We start from the raw sequence: 20,731 nt of genomic DNA on the forward strand, positions 1-20,731 counted from the left end.
TGCTCTTCGACTTCACTGGTTTCTCACCATCTTTACTCCATGGAAATATCATAGTGATTAGCCAACAATCGCAAATTTTAATTAAATTGAGATTTCAAGGTGATTCCTGCTTTGTTTTCTTGATCTCCAGCCTTGTGGCACAGACTTTGCAAAAGTAGATACTTTCACGTTTTCAGTCTACTGATCTGAACTGCAACAAATTGTGACCACTCCTGTTCAAAAGGCTGGGTCTCTAGAGGGATGTAATTTCACTGGGAGAAAGAAAAAAAAAAAGAAAAGAGAAAAAACCAGACCTCCAGACAAGAGTCTGTCTAGCCATGCTTTGAAATGATTGAGAATTCCAGTTCCTCCTGATTCTTTCTACTGACACGGTGGGAATGAAGCTGCTCAATGGGAAGTGGCCAGTGCCCTGGTGCAGACAGACAGACAGACAGATAGATGGACAGCTCCTGCTCAGGGCTCAGCACTTCACACCCATCCTCCTGAAGGAGCCAGATCTCAGGGAGCCTGGTCAGTGAAGCAGGGCTGCACCCCTCACCACTGACCAAGTCCCTGCAGGGTCAGTCCTTGGGGCAGCTGCCACCACCCCCACTGGGCCAAGGAAAACCCTCAGCTGCTGCTGTTCTTGCTGTCACTCTGGCAAAGACCTGAAAGGTTCACCTTCAGTGCCTCCTGCACTGGAACAGCTTGTGGAACAAAGAGCTACGCTGACTACAGCAAAACCTCAGCCATACATTTCAGTTCAGTCCCAATTTTACCTCTGTGTGCACTACTTCCAAAAAGAAGCATAAACATGCTATTAATAACACTAATGACAGAGCCTGCTCCAGTGCAAGATGATTTGGATGTGTTTACGGTAGCCCATGATTTAATTTGCACACAACTGAACTGGTGAGATTTACAACTGGAACAGTAGATCATCTCCATGTACATCTTTCTTTGGACAGTCCTTATATTATTGTTATATGGATAAAATTAATCTTTTAAAGGGCTGTATAAAGTCCAGGCTAAGCTTGTTCATTAAGCACTCAACACATGATATTTTAGTGACTGAAAGGGGAAAAAAATTAAACAATTTGCATAATTCAATGATGTAGCATGTGACTGCATTGACAAGGTCACCATGCTAAACTGACATCATCCACACCACGTGCAACTTCAAAAAATCCTCCAATATTTGCATGATGATGCCTGTGAAGTGTCAGACTTCATAAGGGTAATTTTTTTCCTTTCTGCCTGTTTAATAAGCAATTTAATTTTTTTAATTAGGACTTCAAATTTAGGACTTAAGACAAAAAGCCTAAGTGCCCTGTTGAGGTTTTTTGGCTACCTGTAAAAACCACCACTTTTTCCTCTACTACATATAAATTTTATTTCCAAAGGTAACTCTCATTGATGCAGATAACCAGCAGTTTCTTTCGTAATTAGAAGCTTATTAGGTTGTTATTTACAGTGTAAGTGATCAATAGTTTTTACTCTGGATCAGACAGTGTCAAAGCTCTAATAATTGGTATTATATGTAAGAGAGATACTGCAACCAAAGCAAACATTAAAATATCTTCAAAAAGTATATACTATACTGGGAGATTATTAAAATTCCCAATACTGGCTAAAATGTTTAATGTGCTGAATACAAATGATATTTTAAAGAAAGATTTGTGGATCAAAGATGGATTTAATAATCATAATGTTTAGGAATTTGTTTTGAAAATATTTTTAATTGGATAATGTCAGACTTCTGAATTACAATGCTGTGTTCATTAGCATTTCAATAGGTTATACTATCAACTCTTTTTGACATAAAAGAATTTGATTCATTTTAAAAATCATGAATCTCATGATCTTTTTTCTGCTGCCACTAGTTTTCAGTAATTTGATTATCTTCTACAAGAAGAGCAACAGGAACCACATGGGCTTTGCTGGTAATGATGGTCTATATATCTCTTCTCTGAAAGCAGCTCTGGTGCCTTTGAAAGTAATTTGCAGTTTCTTATCAACACAGAATTAAAAAGTAATATTGTCTAATTTGTTATGTTCAGTGGCACAGAGTATTGTAGAATTCTATCACATGCAAATCGCTTTGAAACCTGTATTATGTGACCATAATCAAGAGTAAATAAATGAATTTCAAAATTTATGAAAGTGTTTATTATTAGCCAAGAAAAATCTCAAAAGACAAACTCGTCAATAGGTTTAATAGTCTCTTAGCAAGATGTGTATTTTGCACACTCAAACCTCAGTGCAGTTTATAAAATAGCAATTTGTACTTTATAGTTGTATTGCAAATAACTGGTCTGGACATTTCAGAGCAGGACAGGGCATAACTGTGTAAGTCTCAGAGTAAATCTGCACATTCAACATGATGAACTCCTTGCTTGCAGAAGTTATCTTCTACTTCCAAGAGGAACCAAAACTGATTACTGCTGATCACTTAGACATAACTGCTTGTAACAGTCAACAAGCCATCACAGTAAGGTATAAAGACAGCCCTTAGGAGAAATGCTGCCTATCTGATGACATTTAAAGCTTTAAAGAATTCCTTCTAGATACTGCAGGAATCATCATGAGCCAGTGCAGGCTGCCAGTGTCACTGAGTGGAACCAAGCCATTAAACCATGTGTACTGGTAACATTGCCATTCAAACCATTACATTAATTCGTGGAGCTGGTCTTGCAAACAGTTCATCATGTCAGCAATGCCAAGGTCTGTGGTAGGAACTACTGGGGTGAGAACAGCCTATCACATGGGTACATGTGCATGATGCTGCCTTGCAATTGGATCAACCATCCTTTTGTGTTGATTTTAGGAGTTCTGAGAAATAAAACACGGTTTAAATGATATCCTACTAGCTCGTGTCCCTCTACAATGTTTTGATAAGAGAAGTAAGGCATGAAGTTCCTGTAGCTGTTTGATCTGACATTATCAGGTATGTATAAACAGATGATGATGTTTTAGCAGAGCAAATAATTTGTATGTCATTTTTTTATTAAACAAAGAGTATAATAACTGGACTATATTATCACAATGGAAGCATAGAAGACCATAGACTGTACAGCTGAAACCCTGTAGCAATATTTGTTCCTCATATTTAAAGAAATGTATCTTTATCAAGCTTTCACAATGGCTGCATCTTGCTAATGTAAAGAATCTTCACTCTTGTTAAGGCTAGATGATTATAATCAAAAGATAAATGTACTGTTAGGAGGTTCTACGCCACACTCTATGAGAATTGAACTGAAAGACATACATTACACCTGTATGTGGATTCGAATGGCTTCTCAGCAGGGAACGCAGAATCACTTACAGTACGTAAACATTTAAAGAGGAAAATGCTAACACACTGAAAGAGTTTAACATCAGTAGCGATTTATCAAATGAAGAAGTTTCATAAAGTCCACTCTCTGGGAGAACATTCACCATCAGACAAAAGCCTGGCATCCTTGATAGTCTGAAGTTCAACCAATTCAAAAACCAAAACCATTCAATGAGATAAACAAGATTTTAAGAAAACCATCATCTTCTTTCTCAGGTAAAAGCCAGAATTAAAATAATAATTATTAAAATAATCCAACCAGGTCGCTTTACAGGCAAATTTACACACTGTCTCTTTAAAACACAGCATGCCCAAAAGCCTTTTGGGTTTGGAATGTAGCACTGCACCAAGTATTTCACAAAGCCTCTAAATATCACAAGAAGCTTCTTTTAGAGAGAAAAAAAAATAAAATTCCAGCTGACTGAGACTGTTCTAGCAGGAGTGCCTCAGCTTAGCTCCCAGACCTGGAATTCCAGATAAACAACAGAGGACAGCAAACAGATTTTTTTTTTTTGAATTTTTTTTTTTTTTAACACTTTTGTCCTTTTGTAATGCAGCTACAAGACGACTGATGAGGTCAGGGACAAAGAGAGTGAGAGTGCAAGTGCCATCAGGGTGAGCTGTGTGCTTAGATAGGAGCTGGTAGGAAGAGCCAGGGAATTCTCTGTGGATATGTGACTGGTGGAGACTCCTGCTGTGTTGTCCTTCCCCAGAGCGTTCTGCAAGACACAACACCTTCCTTGGTCACCAGCACAACATCTCACTGCACAGCACTTCAGTTCTACTCCATGAAATTCATCTTTTGTTTGCCCGTGTCCCACCCTCCACTGATACCTACACATCAATCTCATAAATGGAATGATAAAAAGGGCATTGAAACAGATGCTGCAATGACAGTATTTTGAAATTAGTTAACACCAGTACTGCACACTTCAAAAAAGAGAAGCGTATTAAAAAAGTATTACTTTAGCAATGCTTCCTTGTGTAAAAGTATGGGGGTTTTTTTTAGGGATCTGTGTTTGTCATGCCAGTTCATTTTATAACAGCAAAAGCAAGACCCCTAGAGAAACTGCCCCTTCTGTACAGTAAACAGAACAAGTTTGTTTGACAAGTTATTTCTGGAAAACAATAATAAAAATTTAATCCATGGGTGCAGATTATTAAATACATATCCTTGCTAGGTGCAATGGTGTTTACAATGGGATCTGCCTAAACATGTACCATACAGGTACTGAAACATCAAATCAGCAGAGAACACTTTGAGCCCAGCTCCGAACTTCTCAATGAGATAATTCTTTAATGTATTATGATATCCAAACACAACAAAACTGACAAGACAAATGTGAGGTAGCCCATGATAATCTTGACAGACTTGGAATGTCTTTTCTTATGGGAAGGCACCTGTGCTGTGGAATATCCAAGATCCACACTTACCTCATTAAGACAGAGCTCTGTATCTACAGATTCATTGGATTTTCGCTTCTTCTGTGCCTATGAAAAAATACAAATTTTATTCCCTGTACAATTTATATTTCCAGCAGCACAAAGCACTTAGATAAATTTGCATCAGTTGTCATAATCCTATAATTTTGACGGCGATTTGCACATTATTAGCAAATAAACTCCAAATATAACTGCATGTTTTCCAATAACATTCACATTTTCATTTGAATTAACAGCAAAATTTCCAACAGTCAACTAAGGGTACTTAGTAATTACAATGATGAGTGCCATCAGCTGCAGAGAACATGTTATCTCTTCTATGGCCCCTTAAAAATTCTGCTGGACATTCATGAGAAGAAATGAAATATGACGGTTAATAATTACCATAATGCCACCTCATATTAACAAATAATCTATGATATACCTCAGTTTTAGGAAAATATACAACACAGGAGTATTTTATCCTTAATGAGTCTTGCACTTTTCCCAAATATTATGATAAAAATGTAAATATTATTTTAATATATGCCATGGTCGCCTGAGAATCTCTTCTACAAAGCTGCTAAAAGAACACTGACTCAAGCAAGAAGCATTTCAGGTGACATCACCCAAAATGGAAGCAGCAGCCTGCACTCTGTCCAGCAGCAGGAGGTGTTTAATATTTCCACTCCTCAAGTGCACAAGTCTGGGCTGGGTGTTTTCTGCTTTTCTGCAAGGGCAGTACCAAACCCACTGGGGTGCTCTCAATAAACACTGCTGTGGCTGGCTTGAGCACTTCAGAGATTCTCAGCATCAGTTCTTTCCTTGTGTATTCCAGAAACAAACCAAACACCCTTCCACAGGAGGTAACTGAGCTGAGATAAATCAGTTTTGTAAGAGAAGATGTGGGTTTACAAAACTACTGACTGCACATCTGCTGCTTCCACCTGGAAGTTTTGTTGGACCTGCAACTTCTTTCCTGCAAAAAAATGAAGAATCTCAGAGTGCTGCATTCATTTTGCACTGCAGAATCTCACTGGTTTAGGCAGTGATGGCCTGGACTAAAGCACATGTGAGAAGTGCTGAGCAGTCTGATTTTATGCCCTCAAAAATTCACTTCCCCATACTGATATTTATTTCATATCTGAGAGCCACTGGTTCTGCCAAAGGATACAAAATAGTCTTTGAGCTAATTACTGATTTTAGAATTCAAATGAAGGAACTGAACTTCTTATTAGGAAACACATCCTCTGCTTTTGATGATACATGAACATATTACAGACAACTGAAAAAGTGAAACAGCTGGGATTTAAGAGAAAACAGCTTAGCTATAGTAATAATACACACTGAATATATCTTGATAGTTTTTGTATATATGACAAAATAATAGCTCAATTTGCTAATAAACATCCTCCGTAAAATTTCCTTCTTACATACCCTCTCTACTAATTACTAGCATTAAAGTGGTTATGGTAAGCATAAATTTACCTGTCTAAATGGAAAAAGAAATGCCTGGAAGTAAATTTACAACAAAAAGAAGCATCACACTGAAGCCTTCATGCCGTGTTTGTAGTTGGTAGGAAACTTATTTTAAAGGCAACTGGGTATCTTTCAACTCCTAAATGGCTGGCTTCAAGGAGACAGGTAAAGAAGGATAAACTAGATTTAAATCCTGATTTTCTTATGTCCATAACACACACATTACCTTGAACTGGACTGTGAGGCTTCAGATAAAGCCTCTGGATCAGAGGTTCAGATCCTGAAGGTGTAGGCTGGAAGGATCACACCAGCCTCTTATTTCTCAGTTTGTCACTTATTGCTAGGTTTCCTATTCCAATGTGTTTGTTTATTTGAAACACTGCTTACATCTGCTGTGGATTGAAAGCACTGTGCTAACTACAAGGTCTACACCTGGTAGCTGGTCTCGACACCAAAGTCAGAATTTATATGCCTTTTGTACTGTGTTTATCAAATGAGTAAAGTGAAAAAGATCATTATTTTGCCTATATGCAGTAAAGTCCTCCTTTACTTCATTCAGCCTGAAAACAACAGAGTGCAGCAGCTAAAACATATTTACCTCTGAGAACACTATTTAAAGGGTAAAATCGAGAGCTAAAAAAAAAAAATCATCATAAAAAACCCCTTTTCAATCATTTTTATAAACATTGTCTGGTTTTCATTTGGAAGGTGATACTTCTCTGCATCCATATACTTATTGTAGACATTGTAACATCAACAACACTTATTCACATGCATCCTCTATTAAAATGTCCTCCTCTCTTAGCACTGAAAAGCAATTTTAATAATCAGGCAGGCTTTTTCCTTATCAAAACAGAAAGGACAGCATCTTCTATTTAAAAATACAACAAAAATGCAACCTTTTATTGGGAGGAAGGCAAACAGAAAGAAAAAACTGTCATTCTGAGGATGAGATGAGACATTATATGCCAAGTTTCAAATTGGAAGAGTACATTTTTAGTGTTGAGTTATAAACCTGTGAGAATGGGTAATAATGGAAATACTGGCATAGGCTGCACTACTGGAATACAGCAGAGCACCACTAAATCACAAATAATCGGATAAAAAACCCAAACCTACATGTTGAAGAAAGTGTTTTAGTGAATGTCCTTTACTTAAAACCAAAGGGGAAAATCCTTCCTGTCTTGGGCAGAAATAGCTCCACAAGCATAACTCTGTGCTACAGTGAGTGAACACCTTATCAGAGATTAAAAATAAAATCAGAGCTTAGAGGTTATATGCTGATAGCCCTGGTGGAAATAGAGCCAGACTGGGAGACGTGCATTTGAATGAAAGAGGATACCCTCTGCTGTCTGATATTTATTTTCTAACATCTTCCATTATCCTAAAAATTTAAACAAGAGAAATGAGTGTCCATCACGTACAGCTGCAGACAATTCTGGAATAACTGCAGCATCAGTTAATTTGGGAATTGAGAGTTGTTCATTATGCTAGATGCCAAAGTTTCACTGCCAATCCCATCTCAGGTATCCAGCTTGCCTACCAAGCAGGCAATAAGGTGTTTTCAAAGGTTCTGGAAATACCTAACTCCACAGGAGTAAGAGAGCACACACAAATGGCTAAGTTGACTGTAGTCAAATTTGTATTCTTTTAAAATTTTAATATAAAGCTGTTTATCTAGTGATAAACAGCTTTATATTAAAATAAATCTATGGGGACTCTATCATTAAATAAAAAAACAAGCAGGGCTGGGCTGATAAAAATAATGATTTTCAAAAACAGTGAAGGAAAATCAGCTTAAAATAAGTGGCTAACAAAGATGTATGAGTTCTTTTCTACTGAGGAAAAATAGCATTTGCTAATGACTTACTTAATGACACACTGAGCTGTGACATATCTCAGTCTGTAAAACAAAGTTACATAAATGGGCTGACACTTACTCCAGCTTTGCAGGGAATTGTAATTCATTAATGTGAGCTACTCTGGCAAAGCTGCATCCATACAGCCAACAGGCTTGACCTCACTTAAGCTTTTATGTTTTCTAATATGAATAACTCTTTTCCCAGAGAATCTCCCCTCTGTAGCAGCACAAGCAATAGATGGTATTTAGAGATAATTGTATTTAAGCACCTCCTGATGAGCTTCAGTATCGAGTCTGCTAGTCACATATAAGCCTTGTTTTGGTCTCAAAACCCTTTAGTTTTCAATATCAGAAATAAAATATTAGACTTGGTCAGGGACCAACAACATATCCAGAAAAAGAAAAAAAAATCTCATTATGAGAAGCAACATTCCTTCTTTCCTAGAAAGAGAGTTAAATCAGGATCAGCAGATGACCTAGTGGTTTTCTGAAAAGAGAAAGGAATATTGCTTACAGAGATGTTTCTCCTTCAGAAGACTCTGTGGATCTCCATGTTTCCTTCTGATCCTAGATGAATTTAATTTTATGTCCCTAATTAGTCTTCTCTTGCCCTGCACCTAATAATTATCCTAAGATCCTCCTAAAACAACTCCCTTCCTTCCATCTCCCAAATCCCTCTGGATCCATCCTCTGCAGACACTACAGCCCTGAATTTATGCCCAGAAATGCAATCTTGCAATTATGCATCCAGCTTTTGCAAATCCCAGCACTGCATGGTTAATAAAAGCATTAAACACTGCAGCAGTGTCTCACCAGGAGTCAGCACACACACTCAGGGCTTGTCACCCATTTTATATGTATTTTTTTATGTTCACTACAGCACCAATTTCTCTTCCCCAAAGCAAGGAAGAGTTCTGACTGGGGATGGCTCCAAATGGAGGTGAGCTTTACGGTGAGGGAGGGAAGAGAAGGATGTTCAGGGAGCTGAATGCATTGCTCTGAATGCAAACAGGCACTGAGGGAGCACCCAAATTCAGAACCCACCCACCTTGAGCTTTATGGAACACATTGCTTGGACAGGGAGAGGCAACAGAAGCATCATTAGGGCAGATACCTGCTCGGCAGGCTGTTTGTACAGCTGATTTTAATGAGTGAGCCCTTGTCCTCTCCTGAGATCCTGCTTAGTTATGCCCATATTAACGAGCCTTTCTGAAGAAGAGGGACAAATCTCCCAGAATGCATCCTTCAAATGACCACACTTCTAAAGCAGCTATAACAAATGAGTGTTTGTTCTTTTTGTTCTTCTCCTGTGTTGATTAGAGAGATTTACTATGCAACTAACCTGCTTTCCCCAACAGCAGGACACAAACAATAAGCAGAGAAATATACAGACTGTAAAAATGCAATCAGTTTAACTCTTCTGTGCTCACTAAGTGGATGGTGCATCTATCACGACTGACAACAGTATTTTCTTATTAGCACAGGAGTACTCAGCCACACTGGAGTATAATTACTTTCAACAGGGAAGATTAGAAAAGTGTGGGTCAGAGACACAGCTACTGAAATAAAGATCCAATTCAACACAGGGTAATTCTGAAACCCATACCATCCAGCCAGAGTGCAGAGCTATTTAAGCTATAAAAACAAGCAGCTCTGCACTGTCCTATAACAAAGCAGCCAGATCTTTTTTCTGCTTTGGTTTTTTGTTTTTTTTTTTTTTCCTCTCTGCTGAATCAACCCTCAAGATACAAGCTCGGGGCATGAAATTATCAGTTGTCATTCTGCATAAAAGCACTGCAGTTCTGTCATGACACTTTGTGGAGAGAAGAAAGTATCTTCCAGAAACAAGCATCATGAAGACATTACTGGCACTATGCTCCAAAGCTACACAGATAACACCCAGCACAGAAAGAAGCAAATCACAAGATTTTCAGCTGAGACACATTAAATAAAGTAAACCAAGCATCCCCTGGTGCCCAAATATGCACTGGGAAAACACACACTGAGGGGATTTTTACAGCACTGCCCTTATCCCTCAACATTAATAAATTCTTGTTGGATTTGAGGACTTAAACATGAGAAATGAGAAACAGAGAGCAACCTTAAAGCGGGGCAGTTTGTTTTCTGGCCAGAAAAGAGAAATTCTATAGGAATCCTCTGGAAGAGAGGCTGGAACAAAGCTAGGTCCTTGCTGTGGTAAAGCCAGCTCTGCACTCACCAGGGAGGGAGAACCACCCAGTCCCTCTGACAGGCTGGGAGCAGCATCTCCTTCCCAGACTGCAGAGGAACAACAACTCAAATCAGCTCTGGTCTCACAGACACTCCAGACACTTGGGGATACTGACAGATGCAGATGGAAACACACAGAGCAACAGACACCACTTCAGAAATCTAAGAAATGGGCAGAAGAGTTGATAAAGTCTGACATGGAGAGAGGGGAAACTCCCTTCAGCTTCTTTGATTTGCAAATTGATAGAAAATTTGATTGAAGGGGTAAGAATTGGAAGTAATCCCCCCAAAATGGGCTGAAAAGAGTGTGGAAGGAAAGAAGGAAAAGATGACCTGTATTATATTAATTATTGCTAGACCATTCCCAGATCCTTATGTTAATAAACATGGGACCTCATTAAGCTCCATCTCTCACTGCACTTATTTGGCTGGGATAACATGGCACTGAAATTGCCTAACAGCAATCTTAAAAGTTTTATAAAAAACAGATCCTATCAGAAACACCAAACTGATCAAACAGCTTACAAGGACCAGACACAGAGATCTTCAAATATTTATTTCAAGCAATTAGTTTCCCAGTGAGCACAGCACAAAATATGACACCCAGCCAAGACAACTGAGCTGACTTACCTTTCATGGCAGTACAGTAACTTGCTAACAATTTTGTTTTCGTGTTCAGTCATTCATTTAGCTGAGTAAAATGAATTTCTATAGTCCCAGATTTTTCCTTCCTATTTTTAGGGGATATTATGCAATTCTCCTAATATGGTCTTTTTATGGATTTGCTGCAAGCAAATATTTTTGCATTAAGAAAGGCAGAGGAGGAAACAGAATACTAAAAAGCAGAGATTGAAGAAGTTTTATTAGATAAATATCTCAACATCTCGGGCTGCCTGGGCTGTTGGGTTTTTCCTCTAGTTATAAAACCAAGCATCCATGTAATCCAAAGTTGAGTTGTTTTGGATTTTATTATTAAAATGCATTTCTCAAGTGATTCACCAGAGAGATCAACCCAGTGCCATGGACAGCAGGTACAAGTAGCATCTGGCTGCTGCAGACTGAACAGCAGGAACACAAAGCCACTGCAGTCCCCGTTAGAAGAGGGGAATTTTGAGGGAAGGTAATTGAAGCACTAGAGATCCCACAACACTCCTCCAGAGGCTGGAGCATGTGTCCCCATGTGTCTGAACACCAGAAAAAAGCTGTTCAGCTTGGCAGCAGGCGAGGTGCTGCCTCCTGGATTAGCCATGGTGCCCTGGAGCGTGGTGGGAGCAGCCCTGAGCAGCTTCAGCCAGGGCTACTGCAGGACCACAGCAGCTCAGCCAGAGCAGCACAGCCCTGCCCTGTGCCAGTGAGCCTTGCAAAGAGGCACCAAAGCCATGCAGGGTGTGAGAGACACCAAAGCCAGGTGTGCCTGGGCAGGGGCTCCAGGGCAGGCAGAATTCCCCATGCCTGCTGCTTGCTGGAGAGCTTCCCTCTCTGCAATCACACTCCAGGACAGGGCACAGCCAGGACTCTGCTGCGGGAGCCCCAGCAGCGATGCTCAGCGATGCTCAGCGATGCTCGGCTTTGAGGAGCCCAGCTGGGAGCTGTGGGAGGTGAAGGGATGGAGCAAACCAGGTCAGGCACTGTCTCTGTGCCCTGGCAGGAGCAGGGCTGCTGCTCTGGGGTTCTGCAAGCTTGCCTGAGCACCAGGCTGAGCCTCAGCACGACAGGAAGCTTCCCTTCGTGCCACGCCAACCTCGAGCAGCCGGCATTACTGCTGCTGTTCTGAGCGCTGCCCTCACTCGTAAATCTTAAAAGGGAAGGCAATGGAGCAACCATGAACATCTGCTTTTTGTTAAGTGGCTCAGAATGTTCAGGACTTTCTGTGAACAACACGTGTATGCACGTGTGCCTTGTGAGTACTGGCATGGTTACATGGAGACAAAAAACGCAGAGAGCCTGCAAAGGGCAAAAACACTTCAGGTAAAAAGTGACTCTACTGCAATTACAGAGAGGCAAAGGCTACAATAAAGTAACACTGAAGTAGCCTGGCACAAAAAGGTAAAAGAAACCAGTTATCTGAGCACCCACTCTGCATCCATCCCTCCCTCCTGCCTCTGTTTAGTTTGCACATTTCAAGCTCAATGTATTAATTCCCACAGTTGTGTGGTGATGGACCCAAGTCCCACTAAATCATGGCATGATTCAGAGGGTAATTCTTTTCTTTTAAAATAATCCACTCTTGAACAGCTGTGACTTGGATTAATTAGCGAATTTCACATTTTTGGCACAATCTGCTCTCCAGAAGTGCCACTGAAATAAAAAATTAAAGCATTCACTCCCTTCTCTAATCTTGTAGCTGAATTTTGCAGGTGCACAGATGCATCCTTAGAACTGGCAGAGCTGCAACTGTAGTGAACTTGCTGCAGTACTTGTCTCAGTTCCTTTCTAGCACTGACAATACCATTTAGAATAAAAATATAGAAAACTTTTTTTTTAAATAGTGGAATCAAACCTAGCAAGTGGAGTATTAAAAAAAAAACAGGTTATGGTGTATTGTGGCTTTGATAGGCAGCTATTCCTCAAGAATTTAGCTAGAACCACACACATAACATGAAAATCCTCACCCAAATAATTAATGGTTTAGATATTTTTTCATATGAAATGCAAAACAACTTCAACTTTAAGCATAGCTGCTAGCAATGTCTATGACAACCTATTTTTATTTTCATTAGAATAAAAGCCTTTAGAAGTCTGTAGAAAGGTGTTCAAATTCACTACTATCATTCCTGTTTAATAATTCTGGAGGCACTTTCATTTTTAAAAAAAAGTGAATTAGTATCATACAATTTGGATTACTGGCATTTTGTTTTCTAAGACAAGCATATTTTGCAACACATGTAAGTCATGACTGAAAAAAAAAATCCAATTGGCCTCATTCACAGATCTCCATTAGCTAAGCTAGACCTTGGTTTGTCCTGTCAGCTTCCTAAATGTTATTAAAAGGCCCCTGCAAAATGGATCTTAAAACTCAATACTTGTGAAAGACTTTGATGTAGCACCCAACATTCATTCTCCCCTTGCTGAAGTGAGTGAGGGAAAGAAAAATCACCCCTTCTCAGAAATACTATCAGTGAAACCCTGACAGTAATTCTCTTTAATGGGTTATCCTACAGTGGGCCATACTTTAATGGATGGTATTAGAGTGGCCTTCCTCATATCCCTGATTTACACATGAATGATGCTCTCACAAACAGCCACACTGTAATTAATGAAGCTATTCAAAAAAGCACAGAAACTCCTGTAAGAGATCTCTGCAGAATCATGGTGTTTTATTTGAAAGGTGCCTTATTTTTACTGCCTTGATCCCACTCACCAACAGGAATTTCTCCACTTGCCAGGCAGTGCCAACTGGAAAATCAAAAGCAATTTCCTAATATCATCTGCATATATATGGCCTGAAATTTGAGAAGTAAGAAGCATGGAGGATTTTTTTCCATCACTGAAAAAATTTCCTATACACAAAAAAGTACTGTGAATGTTAGATGCTTAACAATTATAACCCTACTAAAATAAAACTGTGCCTATAAAGACCAGATTATGCAAATGATTACCAAATTATGCAAAATTGTATTCACAGGATATAATCCTTCTTTGTTTCATCCCACAAGTTCTTCACAGAAGGACAGAAGGCTCAAATTTATGTTACATTTAATAAACTGGAAAATAGAAACAGATGAATGCTAATAATGTCAGTAATGCAGATCAACATCACTTTGGGTGTATTTTGAAATGTTTCCATACTAAGCTGGAAGTAGCTTTAGAAGCTTAGCTGTGACTAGTCTGCCTACTTTTTGAAGAATTATATTGTGGTAGACTGGATAGTTCAGAGGATTATTAATGGGACATACAGACTTAAATTCCAAGGTAGCTTGTTTAATCTAGCACAGGTCAATACTGACAACTATTCTGTAGTAGTTTTGAAATGAGGAGGTGGTTCTGAAGCACTTCTTCTCTAAACAGGACAGGTTTGATGCACAAAAGTGGCACTAATTTGCACCTCAGGCAGAGCACCTCTTCAGAGAGTGGGGAATTAATGGGGTGTAGGTTTATAATGTCACAAAGCATGCAGGATGTTTTCCTATGCCCTCCACTTCCTTTTCTGTGAGATGAGCTGCTGTGTGAAAAAGTCCCACTCTAGCCTCAGGTTTTTCTAAATCTACTGCAAACACTACAAGAAAAATCTTGAAGGTGCCTTGTGCTACCAAATTTTAATATCCTTTGGTAGTACTCAAGAGAGAGATTATAAGATTTCACCTAGAAAAACATCTTAGGAATGCTATCTGAAGAGAATTTTGATTGATGATGGCTGGCAGCAAATATTTCCCTGCATGTATAATGGTTTTATTAATAGTTCTGGACTGAGCTGAAGCAAGTAGAAAACAGACCAAGTGAGGGATGTTTTTTTGTGATCTACCTACTCAGAAGCATCTAATCCCTCACTAGCATTTGTCTTCCTAGCAAGTTTCAGCATCATTACATTGCCATCAAGTATCTAGAGAGGAAGCATTAGGAAAAAGTACAGCTGTGTGTGTGCCAACCCCAGCAGCAGTCTGGGTTCTTGTGTTACTCCTGCCCACAGATCAGAGGGTGGACAGTCACGAGGATAACAGCATTGCTAGGAACAAGGGATGGGTGTGATGCAGACAGTACCTGCTGATATTATTAACATATGCCATTTGATCTGGACACCAGTGCTGACACTGCACTACTGAGCTGTCCCAGTCAGAAGTGAATTAAATGGGCTGAGATGCCATCTTCAGTGGCCAAGACAGGCCAAGCCTCTCTGGTGACTGAGAGCAGCATCCTCAGAAGGGATTTGGGATATCACTGTGCTGCTCCCATCCAGAGACTGCACGAGGCTGCTGGGCACAGATGAGTGGAGCTGCACTCCAGCAGCTCTGCACAGCACAAAGGGCAGCAGATGATGAAGGAGGGTCTGCAGAGCACATAGGAGCAGATGTGTCTCGCTGGCATGGAGATGATGTGGAGCTGAAGCTTTGCCATTTGCTCTCTCCAAATGTCCACGGAACACCAGGGTCCAGTCCCCTGTTACAGGGACATAAACCAGGCCAAGTGGCATTTTAGGGGCTGTCCCTGTGACATGGACCCACTTCAGCTCCCAGAGAGCAGAGCTCTCTCTCTCACCGAGGGCACTTACCAAAGAGCTGCACTGGTACTAAATATAACAGGAGCCACCAGCCTGAAGGTGAAAAGCCTCTGCCTAATTAATTATTCCTAAGTATTCTCATTAAGCTGTTCTCTGGGTATAGACAGACTGTGTTTTTTATCTAAACCTGTTTAGTTGTGCCTATAACAATCTGCATTTCTTCTCTGCATATACCCGTGACTGAGTCCTTAGGAATAATCAGGAAACCTTAATCAAAATTAACACAGGCTGGGTGAACTCTTGATGAGAGCAGTATTCTGCAAACAGTTGAAAGAATTTCTCAAAGTTTCAAAACCAATATGAAAAAAAGGATAATTCTTTTCCACTGCATTTGAATTTGGATTCTGAAACTCTATACAAGCAGCTAGGTCCCTTCAGGAGCAGACCCCTAAATTCACCCTGAGGACCAGACAATGGCAGTGCATATGTGACTGAGTGTGCAGAACAGCAACACAGAAATCACTACAGGCCAGGCAAGACACATGCAACTGTTAATGCACTACTTTTCCTACTGAAGGTAAGCCTTTGTAAAAACCACACTGAACACTATTCATCAGAACATTTCTGATCAAACCATCTTTTTTACATTTGTGCAGGCACAAATTTAGGAATGGGTTTTCTCAGATTCTGGTAACTGCTTTGCTTTCGTCTGTGCACACCCGATTTATATGCCCATTTATCCAACTCTCTGCACAAATTAGGCACTTAGGGCTGCAGGTAGCTTTTTAGAGCCTGCCTGGTACATGCCTTACCTGCCATGCACATAAAAAATTCAAATGTACATATTTCAAATCTGAGGACGAATTCAGAACATCCAAATGTTTAGGGTCATGTGGTAATGTGTAACTTGCCTTGAATCAGAGGTTTCTGAAAATGTCAACCTGAAAACTCTAGCACCATATAATGCAGTATTTAATAAATTACTGCCTGAATAACTAATTCTGTTTCAAGAAAGACATGAGGGAGGATAATCCTATAATTCTTTAGGAAACATGCTGAGTGAACCTATGAAAAATATTCTGTGTTAAGCACATCACTCTGTTTACCTGTGACTCATAAACAGAGCTAAACATGCAGGAGGGCTTAACCTGAGGTGGGATTATTGGGCCAAGTTCACTGACTGGGAACAGGATTTACTGTGAAATAGTCAGGCTCTCCTCCAAAGTACTGACTAAAATAAACATTTTGAACTCCTATTGATTCTGACGGCAAGGAGCTCAAACGGGTGACAGTGTCTCATGTTCTGGAACTCAACAGCAAATTGAAAAACGCTGTAGAGTAGATGGTTTGATGAAACATAAAGATCTGTTATTCAGGTTAGACAGCTGATTAGCAGTGATGGGTATAAAAAGTAGGAGATAAAGGGTGTGATTTATTCCCAGTATTTGATTACTAATGCACAGTGAAGGCTGTAAGTAAAATGAGCAGAAAGGGTAAAAGCAGAACAAAAATTTCTCTTCAGCTGTTTTGTTGTCATTAATTTTTTTTATTAAGAATATAGATTATCCAATTTTGTTAAAAGATTGTGTTTAATTTTCTGTCCTATAAACTTGGTTTGATTACTTGAAAAATTAATGAATGCTATGGAAAAGGTTCCAAATTTTAGCTCTTCAACATTGTACTACTTTTGCAGCTTTGCTGTCTCGTCAGCAATGTATGGGTTAGAGTGATTACTTATTATTGCACTCTAATTTCCACTGGGCTTTTCTATATTTCATTTGCTGGTAGTAACACAGAATAAACTATTCCTAAAAAGTCTTCTTTATTATTCCTGAAATTATTTTGATCATATCTGCCACATGGCAACTGAGAGTCTGGGTAGTTTATTTTTTAAGAATGTTGAGTCTCTGGGTTACACAGAAATATCAAAGAATGGTGTGCATACACGTAAGGGGTAATGGATAATTACAATGTACACTTAAGGATAATTGCAATACACACAACTGTGGAGTTATTCCCTTTTTACAAGTGTATAAACAAAAGCAGAATTTGATTAGGTCGTGTGATTGCCTCTTTAAAATCAAATTACTTTATATGCATAAACATACTTCAGGTACTTGGGTTTGCTGTTGGCAGAGGAAGGCAATGCATCCTCCTTAATCAAGGACAAGGAAGCAGGGCTGATTCAGGCATTTTACCCACATCAAAATGCAGACTTACTCCATTCCCAGTTGCACCCCAGTAGGGCCACAACCCCCCTGTGCCCTTCCCCACTGTGCCTTCTAGGGCAGCCCAGCCCAGCATGGAGACTACTCCAGGATTATGCAGGCTCACCGCCCTTCCAGCTCAGTCTGGTGCAGATTTTGGTGGGTTTTTTCTTCCCTGAATCTTCATTTAGCCATTAAATCATGAGAGGAAATACAGAAAAATAAAATAAATAATTTTCATAGCAGATTAAGTCTATGAGGCAGTTGAGTGCCCAAACATTACAGAATGGAGCTGCAAGAAGAGAGGACAAAACGACTCAAAACAAAAGGAAAGAAAACAAACAAACAAAAACCACACAAAAAGGAAAAACAACAAAACAAACAAACCAAGCAACCTACCCAAGACAGGACAAGGATCTTATAAAGACTAATGGCTAACTGGAAGTGACATTTCAGATGTTTCAGGTGTAGATATGCCAGTGAGCATAAGACCATGAAATCCAATCAACACTTTTCTGAAGGATTATGAAAAACATGACCAACCACTTGTCCTAAAAAAGAGCACAGGTTTGCTGTGCTCTAAGAAATAGACAGCTCATCTATGGAAACAACCTGCTGATCATTAAGATAGTGTCCAGTAGTGCCTGCAAGACTTCAAGAGCCACCAAGGGTGAGAATAAATGAGAAAATTACAGCACAAAGTGAATGTAATTCCCATCTGTGAGCTCTTCTCTACCCACTCATATACCCAGGGAGTCACAGAAATCTCAGGGAACAACATTTTGGGAAATGCCTCTGGGGCAGGCAACCCCACACCCTGACAGCAGGATCTAGGAACATTTCTCCCACCTCTGGGGATTTCAGGGAACCAGAGACAAGGCAAACCCCTTGACCCTGCACCAGGACTGTGCACAACTCATCAGGTCCCTCTGTTACTGAGCTTTCCCCTCCAGGGAATGAGGAGATTGTACAACAAATTGCTGCCCTGCTCCCCTCAACTCTCACCCCCTCTGCACCATCCCCCTCCAAGAGAGAGGAGGCAGGTACTTCATAAAACTCCATCCATCTGTGACTAAAATGCTCCATTACCCAGAATTATTCAGCCTCCACACTGTCATTTGTCCTAAGCCATGATGCTACAAAACAAAATTGTCAATACCACTTCAATAGAGGTGTTTAAAAGTACATTTCAATTACAGGAGTCTTGTGAAATCCTTCTGCTTACCTAGGAAAGAACAATTCTTTGCAAAAATGGCAGAACTGATAAAGATTTTATTTGTTAAATTTTGATCAATTCTGGCAACTGCTGAGCTATTTTCATACCTTAGCAAGAAACATCTCTCTATTGACAACTGTGTTCATTATTGCCTATATTTATATCTAATAAAGCCTTTTACTTTGGTTTTCCTCATGAATCTTTGTGGATAAATTTTTTTGAGGACAACCTAATGCATTAACATCATTTATAATAGTAAAGTATTTACTGTTTCTGAAGCACTCAAATACACTATGTGGTTTCCAGAACAAGTAGAGGCTGTAAGGTAATAGCTGCACTGAAGTTAACAGCAATTAATTGGGTTTTTAAGGCCAAGACTACCTTCTCATTATGAGTTTCTGGAATAACTAGCATGATGAGATTTTGGTGTATAATAAGGACTCCTTGAAAACTATTTCTGTTAAAAAAAAAAAAATCAAGATTTCAAGGCTTCTACTCTTGACTTCTGTTCCATTAAAAACCTGGTGGAAAAATCACTTTTGCCTACTCTTGCTTGGGAATGGGGTCAGCCTGCTGCCATAACCAGAGGTTCTTTCACTCCAACAAGTAGAGATGGGAGCAGAGCCATGGCTAAAACCTAATATTTGCTAATAGCAAACAATATGTCTTAAACAAAGCACTCTGTCAGGTCCCATAAAGGCACAATATATTCTGAACTCTACTTCCAAAGACAATATGATTAAACATGTACCATCACAATGCAATGACCTAGAATTTTTATTGGTAGTAGTTATGCCTTAAAATTAATTTATAATACTGTACTCCTTTTTATGGCTGTTTTTTGCATACTATAGTGAGCTATCTGTTTTAAAAGGGAAATACATGATGGAGTAGGTATTTGATAGAGAACTAGAGTTGGCTGACATTAGGAATACCTTCAATATGATGAAGAACCACATAAAGTAATAACAAGGGCTGTGAATAGTTTGATTTGGCTTATCTGATGAGATCCAATTTTCTGATTCTGGTTTATTCTAGCACTTTGTATTTCTGTTGTATTCTTCTAAGAGGATACTCGTGAAACACAGAAACAACTGTAGCTTAGGGGAACACTGCAAATGCAAATCTGGTTTTAGTAGCAATAATTTGCAAAATTCTTTCTGAAGATAAAAACTGTAATCTCTCCCAAAAAATTTTCAATTTTCTGTAAAAACGCTCAGTGCATTTTCATAAAGCTGTATTTTTTTAAGTCGTTAAATTGGTTTTTAGTAACCTCATACTCATTTTCAATTGAACAATTATTAAACTATAAAACAAAATTGCACAATTCCTAAAACTGTAGTCTGGAGTTTTACAGTCTGCTATAAAGTGCTGTATTATTATAATACACTAAAGACGCTCAGACTATTAAAACTTTTTTTTTTTAAATGAACCATAAAATATTTTATCATTGATGAAATAATTCTGAAGTATTATGCTCTTCAGCAGTATACACGCACAATATTTTGATCTCATGAAAAGCATGCTAATCAAAAACCCACAATCTAAACTGTAATTCTAATATGCAACATAAAACATGTCACTGTCTTTCAGGAAGAGGAGTTTATTACACCCAACTTCAAGCATTAAAAATCAGAGTATTGATCATTAAATATAAGGTCCAGTCTTACAGAGAGATCTCCATGCCAAAGAGACTGCATGTTAAGCACTGGTGATAACAACAGAGATGTGATTACTTTCCTGTTGTTAAGTTTTAGCCTTTATTTCACTCCACAAATCATAACTAATCTTATAAGGGGGCCTGATGTTCAACTCAGAAGTTCAACTGAGCCTGGTAAATGAGAACAAT

At 39.2% G+C, this 20,731-nt stretch overlaps 1 protein-coding gene across 1 annotated transcript in view; it reads right to left on the bottom strand.

Moving 5' to 3' along the window:
* Positions 1-3,870: 3,870 nt before the first annotated feature.
* GFRA1 (GDNF family receptor alpha 1) overlaps positions 3,871-20,731 on the bottom strand; it is a gene marked incomplete at its 3' end in the record, with an annotated part of 129,338 nt that continues 112,477 nt past the window's right edge. The window contains exons 8-9 of the mRNA XM_084210656.1: positions 4,748-4,804; positions 3,871-4,032 (exon numbers count right to left, since the gene is read on the bottom strand). Coding sequence (XP_084066782.1) covers positions 3,871-4,032; positions 4,748-4,804 — 219 coding nt within the window. The remainder of the gene's footprint in view (positions 4,033-4,747; positions 4,805-20,731) is intronic.

The sequence above is a fragment of the Fringilla coelebs genome, assembly GCF_963513975.1.
Source record: "Fringilla coelebs genome assembly, chromosome: 8".
Lineage (NCBI taxonomy): Eukaryota > Metazoa > Chordata > Aves > Passeriformes > Fringillidae > Fringilla > Fringilla coelebs.